The sequence below is a fragment of the Falco punctatus genome (assembly GCF_963210335.1).
Source record: "Falco punctatus genome assembly, chromosome: 6".
Classification (NCBI taxonomy): Eukaryota; Metazoa; Chordata; class Aves; order Falconiformes; family Falconidae; genus Falco; species Falco punctatus.
The window spans coordinates 34,134,521-34,156,105 of NC_137585.1; the positions used below are offsets into that span (position 1 = coordinate 34,134,521).

The following is a 21,585-nucleotide window of genomic DNA, read 5'->3' on the forward strand; positions in this document are numbered from 1 at the left end:
TTCCAGGAGACCTTCCTGGTCGGCGGAATTTGATTTTTGCCACTTATGGACCAGAGGGAGCTAAAAAGTAGCAGTATGTGCTGGTCCTTTTCCTCCCACGCCACGATTAACTGAAATATGTCCCAGAAGCAGATAGCAGCCATGATCCGATTTGTCCCAATCCCAACTCAAGCAGCTTTACACCACCCTCCTAACAAGATCAGCACTGGCCAAACACCATTTATCCAGCCTGATCAAAGATGGATTAGATAATGAAACCCTAACTGCATAAGCTGTCTGAGCATGCTGGCCTGAGACAGCAGAGAACAAGAAGCTCACTAAATTTAAGGGCTACTTTAAGCTTTAAGGCACACTTCGCCCCAAGTTCTTAATAACCAGCTACTATTTTATCTTCCTATAGGCTAGCTTCTATATTTCATATTAAGAGACCAAAAAAAGGGTATTAGTTTTACAGTTGCATTCATAATTTCTATAGCTAAATTGTTTATTTCAGCTTTACAAGCTGTGTTCACACCCTGAACCACTGCTAGGTAGGGGTTATGCAAAGAAACTGTGGCAAGTGTGGCACCCCAGGATTCCTCGCTATCAGCCCAGGGACATGAGGTCACCAAGTTTACACAGCAACAGCCTGTGGCTCTGGAACAGGAAGTAGAAAATTGACAGGATCTGCAGGAAAAACAAGGTACAACAGTTTCTAGTGTTATTTCCAGTTTCCAGAAAGCCTCTAGTACATGGAGGAGGGGGGGTAATAATTAAAAAAAAAATAAAAAAAATCAGAGAATAGGGTCTTTATTCCTCTTGTAAGCATTACGTACAGTCAAACGTAAGGAATTTACTAAAAAGAAGCTGTTATTCTAAAATAAGGTACTTCAAAAGAATATACCATCTGAACAGAAACCTTCATGAAAGGCAATCTTGTGTTTTGACTTTTAAGTAAAAAGATAACAAATTTCCCAAACATTAAAGAACACCTTTTTCCTAGCTCTGATGTTACTTGCAAGTTTGGCTTCAAATTTGGTATTTCTTGGTTACAAACATGAGAAGATTCTCCAAATAAATAAAACACCCTTTTTAACAGTAAAAAAAGCCAAGGGAAACTTCTGGACACACACAATGGCATGTGTGCGTGTGTATATACATACATGTTTATTTTCATCTTTTATATTGAAAGACTGAAAAAACCTTTTCCAGATATACATAAATATTAAAATTACACTAAGAATACCAACTACAATATGGAGGTCCCTGTCTAAAGAACAGTTACAGACTATAAACACACAACTTTAAAACTGGACTCTACTAGCTGCACTTCTCCATCTAATTTCTCCACTGTTCGCCTGTGTTTGACATGGAAACAAAACCCCAACTTTCCACTAAAATCCACAATTAATCCATACTACCATTACCACCAGCACTACACATCTCTGTGCACACACTGCTGTAGCCCCATAGTCAAATGCTGCAATCTTAACATCCTGTACTATTCATTGACCAGATAATAAAACACTGTCCTCAATGTAAACATAGAGGGGAGACTTTTACGTATACAGAAATCATACTTGTTTGCAATAAAAAAAAAAAATAAAATGGAATTTTAAGACTCTTTTGTTAATCCAGTTCAAGTCCCTCCCCGGGCAATTTTCAGTTGATTTATCACCTGTTTACATCGACACCAGCCAGTTTAACCACTAACTGCAGGTAAACTGGTGCACCTCCTGTAGCTATGCAGAACTTGTGCCTCAGACTTGGAAGAGCTGGAAGAATTTCATGTCACCATGTTCAAGCACTCATTCATAATTCCTAACAAGGCACAACATATAAGCACTCCCTCAATGCTGAGCATCTTTCTCCTTGCCATTATATACATTGTCCGAGTCATACTTGACACCTACATGTGGGAGAAGATACTACTTCAAGGAATAAAGGAGCACAGCATGGTTTTTACTGGCCTTGTGGGAGCACAAGCAGCATCACTCGGGTGTGAAGCTCCAGCCTACATTCTGCTCACACCATCACGCTGGGGAAAAAGTGATGTTGTAAGGTGGAGACACCGCCACGAAAAGCTGAATATCAAACAGAACCACAAACAAAACCCTCCAGCTATAAGCTATTTAAAAACAAAATAAAAAAAAAAAAATCTTGAGCGTGCAAACTGGGGACAGCCTGGGAAATAAGAAAGACCACGGGCCAGCATTCGGCGTCTGGATGAGAAGCATGCTGGAGAAGACAGGATGCTCCCCTTGGAAACTACCAGCGGTGTTTACGAACCCAAGACAAGGTGAGAAGAGAAACAAGTTCAGGTGAATAAATCACACCGCCTCCCAAGACCTGCGATACACTCCTCAGGAGAAAGGGATGCAAAAGGCCGGCGCGACTGCCGTAACAACCCACCCCGTACAACACCCAGACAAAGGAAAGCAGGAAAGCCCTGGCAGCATCACCCCACAAAACACAAAAGCGAACGCACCTGGAAAGCGCAACGTTTTGGGGACGATCGAAACGTGCTGGCCGAAGGCGACAGCACCGTAAGACCCCGCCGGCAGCCCCCGTGCCAAGCGGGATGACGCCCCCCCGCCGCCCCCCGAGCCCCTTCCTCCTCCCCAGGCAGCACCCGGGTTCCTCCCGATGGCTTACGAGACCCGAAGGCGACAGGAGCGCGCCACCCGCCGCCACCCCCCGCGCCCAGCCCCGCCACCGCGGCCTCCCCACGGTCCGCGGCCTCCCCAGGGTCCGCGGCGGCGGCGGACGGCGCCGCCCGGAGCGCCGGGCCCAGCGGCGGCCCCCGGAGGGCCGCGGCCCCACGTGCTGGGCTGCGCCGCGGGAGCCGCCCGCCTCAGGCCGGGGAGCCCCGGGCAGGAGACCCGCCGCCCCCCTCGCTGCTCCCGGCCGCTGCCGGCGGGGGAAAGGGCCGCGCGCCCGTAAGCAACGCGCTGAATCCCGCAAACCGAAATGAAACGCGGCCCGGCCCGGCCGCCCCCCTCCCGCCGAGCCCCGGTACAGGAAAGCCGGCGAGGGCCCGCCCGGCCCGGCCCTGCCCGCTACCTGCATGCCGCCGCCGTCGGCCTCCGCCTCCGTCCGCAGCCGCTTGCTGTGGCCGCCCTCGGCGCCGTCCCCACCGGGCATGGGCTGCTCCAGCTCCGGCTCCCGCTTCACGCCGCGGGCGGCCCCCGCGCCGCCGCCGGCCAGGAGCTGCGGCTGTGGCTGCTGCTGCTGCTGCGGGGGCTGGCCGCCCTCCGCCATCCGCGCCGCCGGAGCCCCGGCCGACCCCGCCGCGATCGCCCCGCTCTGTCACCGCGACGCCCGGCGCTGCCGGAGGAGGAGGAGGAGAAGGAGGGCGAGCCCCGCGCCGCAAGCAGAGCAGCGGGCGCGGCGGGCTCCGACCCACCGGAGCCCCTCGGTCACGGGCTCGGCGGTGGCTGGGGAGGGGCCGAAGCCCCTCGGCAATCTCCGGAAACGCCGGCCGGGCCGCCGGAGCCGCGCGACCCCCGCTCGGCAACCTTCGGCGGTGGCGGCGGCGGGCGGGGCGGGGGCGGGACGCGGGGCGGGGCGGAGCGGGGCCGCCGGGAGGCACAGGCCGCCGGGGGTCGCCGCCGCCGCCGCAGCCGTCGCCGCCGGGCCGCACGGGGCGGCGGGAAATGGCCGCTCGCCCGCCCGCCCGCCCGGCCCGGCCGCTGCAGCCGGAGCCGCCTCAGGCGGCGTCCGCCCAGCCCCGCGCCCGGGCTGCCTCGTCCCGCGCGGCCTGGGCTGAGCCGCGAGCGCGGCGCTGCGGGGGCCGCGGGGCTGGGGCGATGGGCGCGGGGCTGGGGCGCGAAGGCGGCCCGGTCCCCCCTGCCCGCGCCTGCCGGCCTCCTGGCAGCGGGGCCGGGCCTAGGCGCGGGTGCTTCGGGCCCCTGCAGCTTTCAGCGGCCCGCGGCGGGTGCGGGACCCTCCCCCGGCAGGGCCGGGCGGTCACGCTGGCGCAGGGGTGCAGAGCCCCCGGGCAGGGCCGGTGCCCGAGCCCCCGCCACAGCCGTGATCCTGGCCGGGTGGTGCCACCGGTGGGGTTTCAGGGGCTCTGCCCATAGGGAGCGGTCCTGAGCTGAGGTGGATGGGGGGTGAGGGGCACTGACTTGATCCCCTGCTCCAGGAGCATCCAGCTTCTGGGGGTGTGCTCCCCAGTGCTGTACCTGGTGCTGCCCCCGCGCACCACGACCTCCCATCGCTCGCCGCTCGTGTCCTTTCTGGCCTTCTTCAGGCCTCCCCTGTGCTGTTCTGGGCAGCTCACCCTGGGACTCTCTCACAGCCCCAGGCTGCTTCTGGTTTCTTGAGAAAGGAACTGATCTGCTTTCTGGTCCCAATAGCCTCCATAGGTTTCTCTGGCATTTTTATATATAACCTTTAATTTGTTCTGCTGCAGATGACATCCAACCAGAAGAAGACACTGCACCAGTCTTCAAAAACCTAAAGCGTGTTCATCAGCCCTTTTGTATGTCTCCATATTTTTGCTCTTGAGAAACAAATTTGGGGTTCTCAACAGAAATGTAAAGTTGATTTTATTACGCAGCTGCTGTCAGGTAGCACCAAGGGTGATGTCTGCTCTATAATGAGGAACGCACAGGCAGCCTGTACTGTCCTGAAAGTAGTCTGGAAGCCACGGCAACTTAATGGAGAATCGAATCTGTAGATCATAATACAAATCTGTGGTTGGCTGTATTGCGGGATGAGAATGGCACTCTTCCTCCGCCTGCCAACGCTTTGGAGAAAAAGGAGAAAACCAGGAATGGAGGTGGTCATTGTGAGTCAACACATATAGGAGGAAGCCCTTCTTGACATCTCTAGTATCACCGTGTATAACAAAGCCTGCAGACCAATTAGGTTAGCTTGGTGTGTCTTTACACATCTGCTGATCTTCATGAAATGACAGAGCCTTTGGGTTTTGACTGACAGTTACAATACGTGACTCCGGTCTTCCCATACACCGTGTTTTTCCGGATCCAAAAATAGTTTTCAGGGCCACGTTAAAAGCTATTTTAAGTGGTATGTTTTGTGCTGAGGTGCCAGCTTGTCTCCTCCGGTGACGGGGAAAATCTTTTTTTCCAAAATGATTACAAATCCCCATGGAGTGGCAGGCACCCAGAGGACAATTACATGCAGCTTTTGTCTGCTCACCTACCAAGGGTAAACACATGTCTTACTCATCTTGACTGGGTTTGATAAGGCGAGCCAGACTGTCAAACAACGTTGAAGGAATGTGTTCAGTCCACTCTTGGCTTGAAAAGAAGCTGAGTTTCTCGTGAGTGGGATGCTACTCGTTCAGAAAAAGCAACGTTTTTGTATTTGTCTTCCTCTTAATTTTAATGAGGGGTTCTAGATGAAAGGTACAACCTGAAGACAAGTTATGAGTAAATGGTTTGGAATCAAATCTGTGTGTGCACTTGGAGTGCTCCTCTCACTGTGATGTAGGTGTCTGTCTGATACTCCCCTTGAGGGACTTTGAAAGGAGTTGCTTTGCAGTGCCCAGCCTCCATTTTTCTCTTCATCTTCCCCTAAGCCCGTTTCCACCATCTTCTGCCATGCAGGTGCCAAAGCTACTGCCAATTCCCCCTTGCATCCTGTGTTCACATGGTCCGTGCCACAGAGCAGCACCCAGAAGAGCTCATGGTGCCATAAGCAGGTCCCTTGGGGAGGCATTTTCAGCGGGCCATGGTCCACAGCCTGCCAGTGGAGCAGCTGGGACCACCGCAGAGCACAGAGAACCCTCAGTTATGGTGGGGTGAAAAGAGCTGAGGCAGGGTACTGTGCCCTCCCTGCCAAATTGACCTGCAGTTGCTGCTGCCATGCTTTATGCTGTCGTTTGCTTTGTGTCATTACTGCTGTGATATTTCATGTCATTATTTCTCTAGCTCTTTCCATTTCCTCTTAAAAAAGATTAATGAATTAATCTTCATAGTATGCTTGTGGGATACGTAGTATCTCTGTTTTAAGGAGAGGGATATGAGGCATTCCTGAAGTCACAAAAAAGCTTTTGAGCTGGGACTACAATCTTAATCCGTTGATTTCCTTTCACACAACCCAGCTGCCTTTTAGGTATTTGTATGTGACATCTGAGACATACTAAACAGCTGACTCCTCTGTTAACCCTTCCACTCACAGCACAGCTCCTACATGCCGTAATTTTATGGACAAGTTTGCAGAGCACTCACCAGTGCTTTGTCTTTGACAGGTCAATGAGAGGCAGCTATATGAAATGCTATCCTTCCAGAGAGCTCTAAGAAGCTGGTATGAAGAAGATATCTTTCTGAGCAGATTTGTATCATTTCATAGTAAAGTTAGGGGGTGTAGTGTGTGTTTCTGCTGCCCCAGAAAGACATGCTCTGAAGGGATTCCTTGAAGGAACATGTGCTGGTGCTGCCATTGGGCTGGAGATCAGGTGGCATAGGATACTGGCTGTCAAACACCTATGGAAGTACAAAGACCTGAGTCCCATGACATGCTTGGATGGAGCAGAGGCAATGATTCATGTAGGTTCTGAGACACAGGCGTGAAGTGAGGCACAAACTTGGCTATTAATCTTTGACCCAAAGGCATAGAAATCATTAGGAGACAGTTCAGAGCAAATCTGTCCTCTCCACCACAACTGAGAACAGTTTCTTGCTGCTTCCATCACCTACACACGAGGATGTCTCATCCTGCTGACTAGCTCCCTCTTGCCCTCACAGCCTCCCACAGTTTTGCCCCTCTCCTTCCCAGTGGATTCGGTCTCTCTGCTAAGTGGTCAGGGGAGGTTTAGTGGCTTGCCCAGCCCTGCTCATTCCTGCTGTTTCTGTCCTGCCAGCCAAGCTCCTGGAGCCAAACGCTCATCCTCCTGACAGCCGTACTCCCACAGGTAATGAAGTGCTGCCAAGGTAAAGTTTCAGCCCGCACTTCAGTCCTGGTTTTGCAGGAAGCTGCGGTGGAGCTTTCTGTAGCAACAAGCATGGGTAAATGTTGCTCCTTGCTTATCTCAGGCTGGGTCTTTGCTGCAAAATTTTATTAACAGAAGGTGCCTTTTCTCCTCACCGATTAGCACAAAACCAAAAATACATAACCTAAGTCAACAAAATCCAAAGACTTTGTCACCTGACTTAAACCGTCTGCCAAAAGGATGCCAGTCCCCAAGCAGTGGCAGGATGCCAATATCGATGTCACTCTGACGCAAGGGTGCTGTCAGCTGTCAGTCAGTGGGTCAACACCCACAATGAACCCAATCTTTTCCCAGTGCCACCTCTTACAACGAGGACACCTGGCTTCAGCAAAAGCCACTGAGCACCTCAGCGCTCCAGCAAAGCAGCAATGTCAACAGCTGGGAATCAACCAGAGAGCTCAGAGTAAAACCTTCCTGACTCGTTTTCCTGCTGGCTTCAAACATTGCTGCAGTGCATTTATCGTTGCTAATTGTGGTTTGGTCTGTGGTTCTTTGGGGTATCGTCGTATACAAAAGTTGTGCTGTTTCAGGTATACAGATGCTGCTAAAGCAGTACACCACCTGCAGTGCAGATGCAGTTATCTGCTTATATGCAGTTAGCATAAAAATGCTGTCTGCCTGCGCTGCTTGTGGCTGGGAGGATGGGGAATAAAGTAGGGCCTTCGGCGCTTTCACTATATCCCCAAAATGTGTAATAATAGGAAACATGTGAAGAGCATGTCTGGGAAATGAAACGTCTGCTTTCCTGTTGAGATAGCAGAGCTTGACTGGCTCAAGATAAGTAGTGTGAGCCACGGAGGTACCACAGGTAGTGCATGGGGATGCAGACAAGAAGGAAAAAACATTGGCTTTCCCCACCCTCTGGGTGCCAGAGATCAAGCAGCGGGCAAATACTGGCATTTATTCACCTCAGCTGCCTGTGCTGCATGAACCAGAGGTTGTCGGAGGCCAGAGTCTACGTCAATGGGCCAACAGTAACGACCATTGATGTGGTCCTCTGGTAACCTCACTGGAGCCACAGCCCATGCATAAATACACCCCTGGCTGTGCCACCAAAGTGCCTCAGGGCTGTGCCACCCTCTCCGCTCTCAGACACAAATCTGTAGCAGCTGAGTGGCCATGGCGTTATTATTCAGCCCACATGGGCACACAAACAAACAGACCGTACGAATCATTATTTGCAACGGCTTGTTTCCAAATCTGCTGGAGGCGCAGCTCGAGAAGGGCAAATGCTCCGCTGGAGGCTGCGTTCGTTCCCGGTGGAACAGGCAGACCGAGCGAAGGACAAGGCAAAACACCCACTGTGGTGGCGGGGCACATCATGCAAACAGAGCGGGTGTTATCATGTAACTCCTGTTTGTTTTCAGTGAGGCACCCTTTTTATTAGGGGCCCCTAGCTAGAACTTAATTTACTACATGGCTGATCTTCGGAGTCAAGGCTGATTGTTTCTCCCTAAACGGTTTATTGAAAAGTGTCTGGAAGCGCACTGTTGCACACAAAATGCCAAACTAAGGTGGTCCTTAACACAACTCAACTAGCAGGAGGAGCTATCTCCCAGGGCAGTTAATAGCTTGCAGATATTTTCTACAGCGATCCCTGTATCACCTTTCACTTCTGTGACTGAGGCAGGGATAAAAAAAAGGGTGTGCAGTTGAAGCAGGCCCACACCCTGATGTTTCCCAGCTGTTGAAGCCTTCCCTTGAGACAGCCACCATCTGTGCGAATTACAACAGCATGAATTACGGCTCGGGATCCAAGCCACAGGAGTGTTTCCATGATTGCTCCAGCTTTTTGCTATTCCAAGCATTTTGCAGGTCCCTCCTCTTCTGCTGCTAAAGTTTTAGCTCTTTGTGTCCTCCGCACTCGCAGAGCTTTCCAGTTCCATTCCTTGTATTTTCCTTGGTCTCAACTTTCAGCTGAAATTTCCACGTGTCCAACCGTACTTCTTCAGCTTTCCAGATCACAACGCAGACATTATGGATGTCTCCACCTGCTGGCTACTCAGTAGTCAAACATCCATGTCCAGAGGGATACGAGACACCCAGTACTCACTCACATAAATACGATCCCAAAATTGTGCCCTTAAATTGTATGTTCGCTGCAAAACGTTATCCGTTTTCCTTTGCACAGAAAAGTGCTACGTGAATTTATGATGACATCGTACCAATAAGCACTTGCAATCTGATTTTACCCTTTCACAAAGCTATTTGTTGCTGATACCGCACACATTTCAGATAAGATTTGAAAACATGCTTCTTTTTTTTTTTTTTTTTAGTGCAGTTTTTCCACTCTTGAAATATTTATTGCCTCGTGGTCTTCAGATCTAAATTAGAAAACTGCAATAAAGCACAATAAATACTCTACATATGAGCCAAGAGGATATTTTCAAAGTTAGGCAAACCCTGGTTTGTAAAGAAAATCTCCTGTACATGACACATCTGCATAAATACTAAGAGTTTGCATAAAAACCCGATGCGTGCATGAACACAGAGCCAGCTAGGTCAAGAGAACTGACTGCGAGAGCACGAAGAAATCCTTTTCTTGTGATTCAGCGTGACATTTAAGCACTTACTTAACTTTAAGCATGAGAAATATCATTGCAATCAATGAAGTTATTGACATGCTTCTGGATGAGGCAAGTACTCTGGTGCCGGGCTGAATCAGGGCTGTGCCTTGCGTGCACGGCCGGAACGACTGTGCCAGCTGCAGGCAGGGGAAGCTGCCTACATCTGTCTCGGAACATGTCCATCTGCCCTGCCAATTGCCAGTGCTCTCTTATCTCCAAGAAAATGAAATTATTTCAAATGCAATTTGTAGCCCCCACTGAAAAAAAGGCTAACCCTCCCTCCCAGAATCATCAAAAATCCAGACAGCACATAATCTGCTACAGGAAATCCAAACGCCTAATGCAATTTTATAGGCGGCTGGAGGGTGCCAGCTTTGCTAGCCCACACAATAGGTTGCAGATTTCTCTGTGGAAAACAACAACAAAAAAAACCAACCCCCCCAAAAAAAAGAGTTGGGGGGAGGGCTGGACTGCAGCTCTCCTCGGTGCCTCTCAAATCTTGGGAACTTCAGCTGGCATGAAGGGGCCGCTAATCCCGCAGTCTGTAGCAATCAGAAACACAGCCATATTTAGTCATGTTTTCCAGCCCCTTCTCCTATTCCTGCCTGCTGAACAGCCATTTGGAAGCGAGCAGGGCTACAAAGTCAAACCAAAATAAAACCTAACCAGCCCGTGAAAAATTCAGAAGGGGATATCCACAGTCCTGCGAGGCCAATGATAAAACTGTGGTGGAAATCCCTGCCTGAGTGACACGGGAGCTGCCTGGGGACACCAGCCCTGTGCTGCAGGGTCCGCTGACCCAGAAACTGGCTGTGTGGCTCAGGATTACCACTGCCGTGCTGGCCCCACTCTCCCCAGAAACTTGCCTCCAACTTTATTAATACCACTTTTCTTCACAAGTTGCACTCAGATGGAGTTACACGGGTTTGGGTAACACGGGTTAAATGTGGAACAGGGAAATGGCCATTGTCTCCCAAGTACTCGCTATAAATCCAGGCAATTTAAGGCAGAGGGGAGAGCTGGAAGCAATCTGAGCATATACTTCAGCAGTGGGCCACCTAAATAAACATCATTGCCATAACAGGCTATAACCGTGTCATTCTGGAGGAGTCACTATAGTTTTATCCCCAGACTCGCTTACACTGGTTTTTAAAGACACAGTATCATCTTGTCCCCTTGATTCCCATTCTCCAGCCATCAACCTGGTTGGGTGCCTCAGCTGTACATCTCTTACCCTAATACACTTACCAAATACACGTTGTAATTGACCTCAACGCTGAGTTTCCTCAGTTTGCAGTACGTATTTAGAGGTTAATTACAATATTCATGTGATGGATCTTACCCTGGGTAACATCCACATTCTGCTTAATGCAATCTTACATACATGCATCTGGTGACGCCCATCTATAAGCTTATATGTACATTTAGGCACACACACAAACACCCACATTCACGCACACACACACGTAAAGGTTTAAGAATACCTCAGCACTGCTCTTTGCTACTCCTTCAGGGGGCTGCTCTGTGCACACAGGCTGCTCACCCCACACCAGTGCCTCTCCCAGGGCCTGCAACTCCTCCAGCTGCCCGTCCCACCTGGAGGGGGATGCTCTGGCTCCCCACCACCATGCACGGTGCCAGACGCTGGGCCTTACGGGAGCCCCTGGGCTCCTGCTGTTAGAAGGTCCCTGGGGATTTGTGCCTCGACCTGCAGCGCCCTGTGCAGCTCCCCACTGGCCTGGACTGATGGGAACCCCAGCCTGGGTGCATGGGGGCGGTGGGGGGTGTCCACCCCCACTGCAGCTCCTTGCCAGCACCCCTGGATCCTTGGAATTGCTTTCCCCCCTGCATCCCTCAGCCCTCTGCATTTGTTTTTTTTTCTTTCTTTCCCCCTTTTCTGCAGCAGGAACTTTCCCTTGGAGCCGTTAGTAGGGGAAGGGAGATGAGGAGAAACGAGAGCCAGGGACTCAGACTGTGAACAGGCACAAACTCACCCCTCTGCTGCCAAAACCTCGTTGAAGGCTCCAGAGCTACTGGGACCACGAGCCTACAAGCCCAGGGCTCACCGCCCTGCCTCTGCTCAGCCCTCTGCTGCCCCAGCACCCACCGGGGTCTCCGCAGTGTACCCAAAACCCCTGCTCATGCTGCCCATGGCCATCCTGTGTCACCGAGCCCAAAGCCCTGCTAGCACAGACATCACACCAGGTAATCCCTTTCATAAATTGCTCAAGCTCCAACTAAAACCACTATTAAAGCAGCTTTCAGCTCCTCTACTTCAGTGAGATGGCTGCTTTAGAATTAGTTTATAGCAAAGCTCTCTGTTTAATATAAAGCTATTATCAAGCCATTGCCTGGTTCTGAAGAAGATCACCTCATGCTGTCAGCTCCAGGCTGTGACAAAATGCCAGCTTAGGTGTCCAAACAGGACCAAACCAGTCAGAAACAGGCCAAAAAAAATTACCAGCTGCAATAAACTTCTCCTATGTGCTTTAGCCCTCACAGGGGGGTTGAGAGGCATGGGGTCCCCGATCCTCAGAAACAAGCCCCTGCTGCAGCGTGCGGCCGGTAATCAGATTCCATCCCGGCCCAGACAAATTCCTTTTGCACTTCCTCTGTGCCGCTGAGTGCAGCATGCCTGCCTGGGAGAACGGATTATAATCAAGCTCAGTGGGGTTCATAATCAACACAGGTAAGTACAAATCATGTTCCACTGCGCTTTCGAAATAAATAAGGCAACTCCTTTTTGCCTGCTGTATCATTGATAATTTATCCCCTTCTTCCAGTTTTCGACTCATGAGAAATTTCTTTTGCTGAAACCATTCTTCATTAGTTTTTTGAGATACTGAATTTTTAAATGCATCCCAGTCCATCAGTCACAGCCAGTATTCTCCATCCACAATTTCCACGTTATCCTCTAAGGCTGTAATTTATCAGTAGGACCCTACCAGATCCACACATCCCCAGATTTTACCCAACAGCTTCTGCATAAGCCTATACCCAGCTGCAGTCATGGGTGTGAGCATTCACTAAAGACAGGTTTTATTTCACCACTGGTCTTTCTCCCATCACTGTTTGTCTTTTTTGTTTCTTTTTTTGTAGAGGACAGACGTTCAAATTGCAGGGCAGGAATTGCCACGAGCACTTCTTATTTTCTGTGAAATGCTGTGCTGTGATTGCCCTGGCATCAAAGCATTTGCTGGGTAGTTCAGAGAAGAGAGGAGAGGAGGGTAAAAAAAAAAAAAGAAAACAACAGAAAAAAGGAAGAAAAGACAGTAAATATTTTATCTATTCACTGCTCAGCAAAAGCAGAGAGCAGTAGCATCAAAACCATGAGAGCAGTCATTATCCTGATGCAGTATCTGTCCAGGTTAGCGAAAAGGGTTGTGCTAGTTGCAACCAGGGAGAAGAAAAAGGCAGCACCCGAAAGCTAAGCAGGTAAAGGGAAAAAATCATGTCGAAGCAATAGTTTGCTGTCTGTGCAGCCCGTCGCTGCTGCTTGGTTCACTCGCACCCGGTGACTTAAACATGATGGGCTGGCCCTGCTCCATACACAGATGGGTCCCCAGCTTCAGCCACACCAGGAGCGATGCAGGGCTGGTAGACCCGGGGACAGGGTGGCTGTGATCATCCGCAGTGAAGGTACTCGAGCGGTTGCAGTCAGGCCTTTACCCTCAGCCTAAACAAGAGCCTAAGTGCCTCTTCTTTGTGATGGTAGGGGGGTTACCCGCCCGCAGAGAGCTAGGAACCCCCTTTGGGCTGGCAGGAGGGTTGCTGGGACCAGCTGGAGGGTTGTCAGGGAGTCTCTAACCTGTGCTGGAGGAAACTGAGCACAGAAGGGAGCTGTGGGATCTTCTGGTTGGCCCCAGGGTGAGTGGAAGCCCTACCTGTCTGCTGCAGTTCCTCTGGAGCACTCTGCCTTGGTGGGACAGGGCTGTTTGAAGCTCAACTTGAGCCCAGAGAAAGTGCACGAGCAAGGCACAAGCACAGCCCGTGGGGCTGTTGGTGCTGGGAGGGACCCAGCCCGGCACGCAGCCGTACGGCAGGCACCAGCCCCACGCTTCGCCTGCCGCAGGGAACACCGGGAAGCCCAAGTTGCGTGGCAGCCTTTGCAGCTTATGTGCCTGGCCCTAGAAGAACCAGGCAGGAGGGGTTCCTGCCTCTGAAATACACCTACCCCAGGGACACCGGCACAGGGCTCAACCCCACGCCCCAGCAAGCTGGACTGTGGCCAGGAGGTGCCCCACGGGCTCCCACCCCGGCACCTCTCACCCGCTGCAGCACAGCCGCCCTCTGCCATGGCCGGGAGAAGAGCGCTGGCCTTTCCAGCCCTGGCTCTTCCCACCACGGTGCCTGCTGCAGGGTGTTTCCTTCCTCCGCCTCAGCAGTCAGGAAGGGCTTTGTTCGATGGGGGAACCGCAGCCAGCTTCCCACAGCACTGCTCCTGCCTGCTCACCGCTGGCCGATGGAGAAGCGGGTCTGGGGAGCCTCCCGCCAGCATCACCCAACCGCCTCCCAACTTCAGGGCATCTCCCTTGCCTGAAAATATAGATTAACTTCTCTAGGAAATGAAGGAATCCAGCTCGCGCATTTTGTTTGGTATGAATGTCTCATGACAGTTTATTTTAATCATCTTGCTGCTTTTAATAGTTTGTGGCAGTGTCATGAGGCAGCCGTTCCTACTGGGTGAGCGGTAGGTACTGCAGCCCTGCGGAGAGCGGGCATCCCATCGCACAACTCACGGAGGTGCCGGGGGGATGCTGAGGGAAGGTTTTGGGGGACCGCTCTGTCAGATCCTGGACAGCAGAGCAGGAAACAGCTGCTCTGTCTGCCTAGGGGACCAAGACCTTGACATCTCACTTCAGAAAGAGGCTATTTCCAGGTGATCCTGCATGATAATCCCGGATGCAGCACCACCCATGCTGTGCCCCATGTCCGTGCAGCAGGTGTCCACCTCCTCTTGCCATCGCACACCTCTTCACTCCCACGTTATGAGAGGAGCCACAGAGAAGCTGCAATCTGGTCTCCCTGGAGGGAGATGTTCTCCCTAACACTCATCCATCTGCTGCTCAAAGCAAACAAATCGGGACCCTCCGCGGGGACCCGGTGGCACGCTTTGCTCATTCTCAGTGTCCCCCTCCCAAAGCTATGCCAGGGCCATGCTACACCTTGTGAGGTGAGGACCAGCTCTGCAGGCCAAACTGCATATGATGCCACATCCTTGGCCGCCAAAGTGCCTGCACGGGTCCCATCCGTGTCCCGATGCTCCTGTCAGTGGGGCCACGTGCCCCAGTCTGCCCCACAAATGCAGGCACTTGTCCCCAGCCACTCTGCCAGCTCTTCTGTCCAAACCGCTCTGGTTTCCTCACGTTCTGCCCAAGGGAGCGGCGCAGGCAAATGACCTCTGGGGTGGGTGAGGTTTTACTCTCAGTGTAGATTTCTTCTTATGCTGTAGAGATACTGTACGTACCCTCCCATGGAACAGGCCTGCTGGCTGCACGGGCCATCTCTCCTCCAAACCAAACTCGCTGGCTGCAGCAGCGAGGTGAGCACTTCCCTGAGCAGAGGAGCGATAAACAAAGGTGCAGATAAACTCCCTTCAGTTTCACAGCAGGGGCCTGCGTAAAGATGGAGGGCACAAACACGGCACCTTTCCTCACGTGGGGTCCCCCTGCAGTTTCTTGACTGCAGATCCTCGCTGGAGCATAAGCCATGTCCTTGAAGTCATTTCCCAGAAACTTTGCAGGTGAGAGGGAAGTGGTGAGCCAAGCTTCAAGCAAAAGCTGATCAAGAGCTTTATCCATGCCTTACCCACAAGGACACATCAGGGCGAGACAGCTGGGTGCCTCGTGCTTCCAAAAACGATGAGCTGGCGAGCTGTGCAGCACGCAATTACATCGACAGCAGAAAGGATCAAAAGCCTGCACAGCAAATTGGGCTGTACGTTACCTCGTTAAAACCTATTTTGGCTGTACCAACGCCTCTGCTTCAAAGCCTGCTACAGTTCATAGTGACAACATTAGCACTTCTTATGCAAGCCAAGAGCCTTGCCCGAGACTGGAGCCGGGTCTCCTCCAGAGGCGAGCTCCTCACACCTGCACCAGCCACAGGGGAGGCTTTGGGAGGCAGAAACAGGGTCTGAAAGAGCAGGCTCCAACCCAGGATGAATTTGGCCGCGCACGTGCGGTGCATGCAGCCTCCATGCCCCTCTCAGCCCCAGTGGGGAAGTTTTGAGAGGGAAATGAAACAAGCTTTTGACACATCCCCTCTGGCCACGGGGCAGCCTAGGGACACTACAACCATTCAGCAGCCTGCAGGGCTGGAAAGTTTTGCCAGGGTCCTTTGAAGCCCCAGGGACAGCCCAGGATTGAGAAAAAGTTCTGGGAGGGAAGAGCCTGGGCTAGAAGGAAGGATGCTTCCCTTGCTGCCGCACCAGGAGCACTCTGTGCCAGGAGTTTGGGAGAGGAAAAGTGAAAGGTGGGCTTGGCTCTGGTACGATGCTGTCTCTATAAGGCAAGATGGGGAAATGGTTCCCTGGATACAGTAGGAATAAAAATCAGGAAGCAAGTTTCTTTGATCACAGCTTCAAGGGGATGGGGTTTTTTCCTCCTTTTTTCCCTCTCCATCAAGTCATCACTTCAGCCACAAAGCTGGCGTAGGCTGCCCTGTGGGGCCGGCTGATCAGTGCACCTCTTGGATATATGGTTCAGCATCTCCCTGCTTCTAGACAAATCTCTCAGCTGACCACCACCAATGCCCTCCACTAGTACTTTGTCTCCAGTGAGACTTTTTCTGGCCACAGAGACCTACTTTAGCCTCAGCCTTACATGAGGTCTGGGATTTGAGCGATGCCTCCTCTCCTAAAAAGGAGCTGAAGGAAGCAATCCACCCATCCTGCATGCTACACCCTGCCATAACACCCTTTTCCATGAGGCTCTGCACAATTTCAATCAAAAGTCAATTAAGGCTGTAGTGAACAAAGCCATCCACAGTACAGCTGCAGATTAATTAGCAACACGCAGCCATATTACGGGTAACACAGCACTGCGAGGCCAGCCACTCCATCATCATCAGTTCTCCATTTCCTCCCTCGCTCTTCCTCAGGGCTGGGGAGCTGAGCAATAGCGAAACCCGCAGGGCAGACCCCTCCCGTGGGGCACGAGCGGGGCCCTGCACCGCGTCCCGTGGGCTTCTGCTGCCCGTGCGGCCTCAGCCACCGCAGGTGAGCAGGGAAGGCAGCCTGCCTTACGTGCTCCTTGTGCACAGCCAAGTAATTGCCCAGTACAAAGAGTGACCGCATTTTTACCAAACTGAGCTTTAAGTGTCCTTCTCTGCACATTTTATTTTAGTTGAAAGCACCGCAGCCCAGCTCTCCCCAATGTCAGTGAGGGAGGCTGCTCCACTGCAGGGAGCTGGCTGGAAAAGGGGCTCCAGCACACGTCCTCTCGTGTGCCAGACCACCGTTGCTCGAGACATTTCACGTTTTTCCTCTTGCTGCATTGCTGTTCGCTGTTTTGCTCAGTCACACTGGCTCAAAATGGTAGCAAGGACAGGAGAGTGACAGATTTCGGACTGGAGAGGTTTGGGGTTTTTTTCTCCTTTTCCTTCTGCTCTTGCTCCCACTGCTGGAACATCAGGGGAAGAAAAAACTTGGTCCAGACAGCAAACACTTATCTGCTAGTATTAGCTATCCATCCTGGAACTGGGAATATTGTCTCCAGCTGTGCTGGGAGCCAAGGTTCAAAAGGACATGCCCCCAGCAAAGTTTGGATCAGGCTCTCCAGGGAAGGCCATGCAGCTGGGATCCTGCCAGCAGGGTTGGGACAAAGCCTCTCCAGAACAGGCCGAGTGGCTCTCGGGACAGGGCTGGGCTTCCAGATGAACCCCATAGCTGGCCAGCATGGGGGACCCACACCAGCTCCGCAGCTTCCTCCCCACACCAAGCACCACAAAGCAGGCCGTGGACCTGCAGGGATGGATGCTCCTGGACAGCACAAGCCAACAATTGACGCTTCGGAATGCCCTGGAGCCCGCTGATTTGTGGTTGGGCTGCGGCAGCAGGCAGCAGCAGGCATTCAGTTTTGTCTTGCTCATCCCATTGCTCCGGGGCCTGCTCCACCCTCCAAGGCAGGGAATGCTGCAGTTTTCCACCACAGTTCTCTGCCTCAGGTGCCATCACTGAGCCGTCCTAGCTCCACCCTCGGCTTTGTCACAAAAGTGATTCTCCACGTACATTAAGTAGTACTTGAGACAACTTGGGAAGGAAATGGAAGAGGGCTAAATCCTAAACCTGGCAGACCAGCGCTGCCGCACGCTCTCCGTGTGGGAAGGTGCTTTGCAGCAGGCCTAGATGCTGCAGGACCAGCGATTTACCTCCATCACCCTGAGGCTGTGACAGGGCCGACTGCTCTGCCCCTCGGTTCTGCTGTTACAACAGCCTGCAAGGGCCACACTGTAACCAGCATCAATTATTTTTTTTAGCTAGGTTTATTGTATTTAATGATCTGGTTTACAGATCCTTTGTGCCAGCACAACAGTCCAGTGCAGGGACAGGAACGTTTGAAATCAGCTTTACCATCACCCCTTACATCTGCTGTAGCTATACCTGTGTGTGCCCTTCATTCAGACCCTTCCAATGCCTGCTGGGATCAGCCCTGAGGTTGGATGGTGCAGGCAACAGAGCTCCGGCACCAGCTCCCAGGAGCAACTCTTTTGTAGGGACCACAGACCAGGTCCCGGTTCAGTCTTTATCCACTCTTGCTCATTACAGCACTTGTAATCACTCACCTACTCAGAGCACCCCCAAAATCTCAGTAGCACCTGTGTGAGGTATTTAGCAGCTTTGGAGATCTACTGAAGAGCAACTAACCTGGAGCCACAAGAACTTGTTAACTCAAGGTTGCACTCTGCAAAGTGGAAGATGTTGTAGACTAATTTTGGCCCTTCCACGGGGATGCACAAGGTGGCAGAAAACTGAAGTACTGTGCCAGTAGAAAAACAGACACAAGTCTCTTTCCATCTTGCACCGGACAGAGCAGCATCCAAGCAGTGCACCAGCTCATGCACAGCAGTGCAAAGGACACAAAAAGCAGCCTGTGCTTACGAAGGATCAGCATGCCATCAGCACCTGGTGTCACAGCAGTTCTGCTCTCTATCACAGCAATGCCCAGCCAGCTGGTGTTATTCAAGATGATCCTATGATGGGAAAGTAATTTTAATGTAATTTAAAGGGCATGCTGTTCACAAAGACACCCTCCACATTTCTGCAAAACACTTTGGAAAAAAATAATAAAAGCAATAAGCTCCCAGGTGAGAGTAACTCCAGCCATTTTTAACTCAAGACATCAGCAGAGTGGCACCTGTATTCCACACACCATGCGCGCATGCACCTCCATCCCTTCACATACTAATCCCTATCCAGCTTTTTGAAAGCCACAGCCTGTGTAATGTAACATCAAAAGTTGTTCATGGTCACGCTGACCCCTTAACGTGACTACACCCACTCGCACAGCGGCGCATGCTGAGTCTTTGCCTCCTTCTGCACAGCCCCTGCCCCCCTCCCTCCCCCCCCCCTTTTTTTTTTTTAAAGTTCTACCTACACTCAAGTTTCTTTAATTAGAAGACTTCTTCCCTTCCCAACATCTGCTTAGACAGAAATCCCACCCTCTGGGAGCAGCAGACATGCATGCTCCCCTGAGCAGGGGTTTACTATAAGCTGTGCGCTCCCTGCTCCCAGTTTGCCAGCAGCACCGGCCAGCTGCACCGTACCCCTCATGGTGAACACCAGCACTTCCCCATCGCTGCCACCCAGGGTCTGACCCAGCCCCAACCACAACCTCTAACTCAGACCTTCTCACCCAGGTTTAAACCCCTATCAACACAGCTGGAGAGGGATGAGGTTACAATTACCAGGTGCTGGTGTCACACTCCAGCTTTTTATGCCAAGGCTGTAGCACCCAGAATACATGAGCACCTGGGGCAGTTTAAGGGGCCACAGACCAGAAGATGAATGTCACCACAAGCTCCTTATTCAATTTCTAGTTACCTTCCAGTGACTCCAGAGAGTGGAAATAAAAGCGAAGAAGAGAGTTTGTTTGCTAGTTACAGACTCAGAAATACATTTTCGGGCCAAGAACAGAACCAGCAGCCTTGTGTTTTGAACAGGTGACCCTCTGAACGCACACAAACAAGGTGCGTTACCCTCCTCCAAAATCCCCTGGGGCTGGCCACTGCCAGCTGCCCCAGTGACATGCGGAAGGTACTGTCACACCTGATTTCAGCTGGAGTGCACTCAGCGTGTCACGGGAGGTCTGCAGCACTGCTGACAGGACAGGTCGATGCTCTGACACCACAGCCGCCACCTTCGGGGGTAACAAGTACAGTCTGCACCGCACCTGGGGAAGGAGGGAACGGCAACACACACACACACACACACGGACTGCAGCACATGGATAATCTTTATTGGTAACATCAGTGGAGCACCAGTAAACCATTACTGACTGTAGTGGTGACACACAGCTGAGGCACATGCTAAGGCACTTTTATTATAAAAAAAAAATTAATCTTTTTGTGACAGCAATTGGGACACGAGGCTCCTGCATTTAGAGCGCTTCAGGCATACAGTATGGTGCTTCATATTTAATTATTTTTACTTCGCTCATAAGTAGGTCTAAGTGCAGCATATACAATATGGTTAAGAATACAGGTAAATCCAGCAACCAGTGTACGGTGTAGAAAAGTAAAGACTATCTATATATAACCATGGTCCCAATAGAAAGGCAGTGATAAAGACCTTTATTTTTTTCTTAATTACTTATTACAAGAGATACAAAGGCCTTACGTATATCTGTGCAGATTAAAGGGTTTTTAATATACTCTTAGTCAATGGTGCACAATAACTAATCCCAACCCCTGGTTACAGAGCAGGTGCAAGAGGCTTGGACATGTCAATAAAAGAGGGATTTCCCTCCCCTTACTCCCACCCTCTGCCCACTACCCTATTAAATTCCCCTAGATTCTGTCTATTACCATTAAATATATTTGGTCCCCCAGAGATTCTCAGACAAGCACAAGGACATTGTTCTGCTTCCCCAGTCTGTCATTAACTACTGGTCCACACTACCTTAGATGAAACCGCTCAGAGGCAGAGACACTAACAGGACATCATTGCACTTCAGAGATCTGTCCAGACAGTAAAAATAAGGAAAAAAAAAAAAAAAAGAAAAAGAAAAAAAAAAAAAAAAAAAGAAAAAGACAACTTTGGCAAGTCCTCCAGGTAACTGGTCCTGAGAGGAGCTTCCCTCTTCACCCCTCCCTGGAAACATGTGAAAGAAGAAAGGGCAAATTGCCATGGCCAAAGCACACCGTTTTTCCTGAAACTGCTCCCAAACCATGTGGGTGGGCAGATTAGAAGAGGCAGAAGTCTGAGGTCACTGAACATGATTGCCGAAAGCAAACAAAGAGGGAGGGGAAAGAATACAGGAAGGAGCTTCCCTGCAGCTAGAACTGAAGACAAAAGGAGATTTACAGCAAAAATAATCTTTCCCTAACCCCACTCCCTCCAAACTGTGTAAGGATTCACCAGCAGACACGGCACAGACAGTTCTACAGGCCTTTGTAGGGGCCAAACTGCTGGTCAGATTTCAGAACCTCGACTCTTTGGCATTAAATACAAAGAAGATTAGGAAACTGGAAAGAGGAAGAAACTAGGAACACAGATGCCCGATGGCTCCAGACACACAGAGCCGGGCTTGCTCTGCAGATCCCCAGCCAATTTAGGAGAGGGTTTGCTGAAAGTCCAAGGGAAGAGGGGAGGGTGGATGGGTCACTCCATCACATGTAACCTGGGTCAAATGGGAGAACTTATTCAGTAGCTTTGGCTTCACCAGCGTCTGCCTTGCCATCCACTTCCTCATCGGAGCACTCTCCTGCACCCTTCCTGACAATTCGACGTGTCACGACAAATGGCAGGTCCCCACGCCTAGGGAAAGACAGACAGAAAGTCAACAACACAACGTTTCACTGAGCTCACCAGACAGGACAGGCCCTGGAAAGAGGCAGGGAAGTACCTGGCCAGCC

At 51.5% G+C, this 21,585-nt stretch overlaps 2 protein-coding genes across 10 annotated transcripts in view; both read right to left on the reverse strand.

Moving 5' to 3' along the window:
- The window catches only part of RBFOX2 (RNA binding fox-1 homolog 2), a 176,068-nt gene extending 170,712 nt beyond the window's left edge, over positions 1 to 5,356 (reverse strand). For all 7 annotated transcript variants that reach the window (XM_080392913.1, XM_080392907.1, XM_080392912.1 and 4 more), the window contains exon 1: positions 3,043 to 5,356. In XM_080392913.1, the coding sequence (XP_080249039.1) occupies positions 3,043 to 3,240 (198 nt within the window). In that variant the 5' untranslated portion in view covers positions 3,241 to 5,356. The remainder of the gene's footprint in view (positions 1 to 3,042) is intronic.
- Positions 5,357 to 19,946: 14,590 nt separating this feature from the next.
- The window catches only part of MYH9 (myosin heavy chain 9), a gene marked incomplete at its 3' end in the record, with an annotated part of 74,334 nt that continues 72,695 nt past the window's right edge, over positions 19,947 to 21,585 (reverse strand). For all 3 annotated transcript variants that reach the window (XM_080392895.1, XM_080392896.1, XM_080392897.1), the window contains exon 41: positions 19,947 to 21,487. In XM_080392895.1, coding sequence (XP_080249021.1) covers positions 21,370 to 21,487 — 118 coding nt within the window. The remainder of the gene's footprint in view (positions 21,488 to 21,585) is intronic.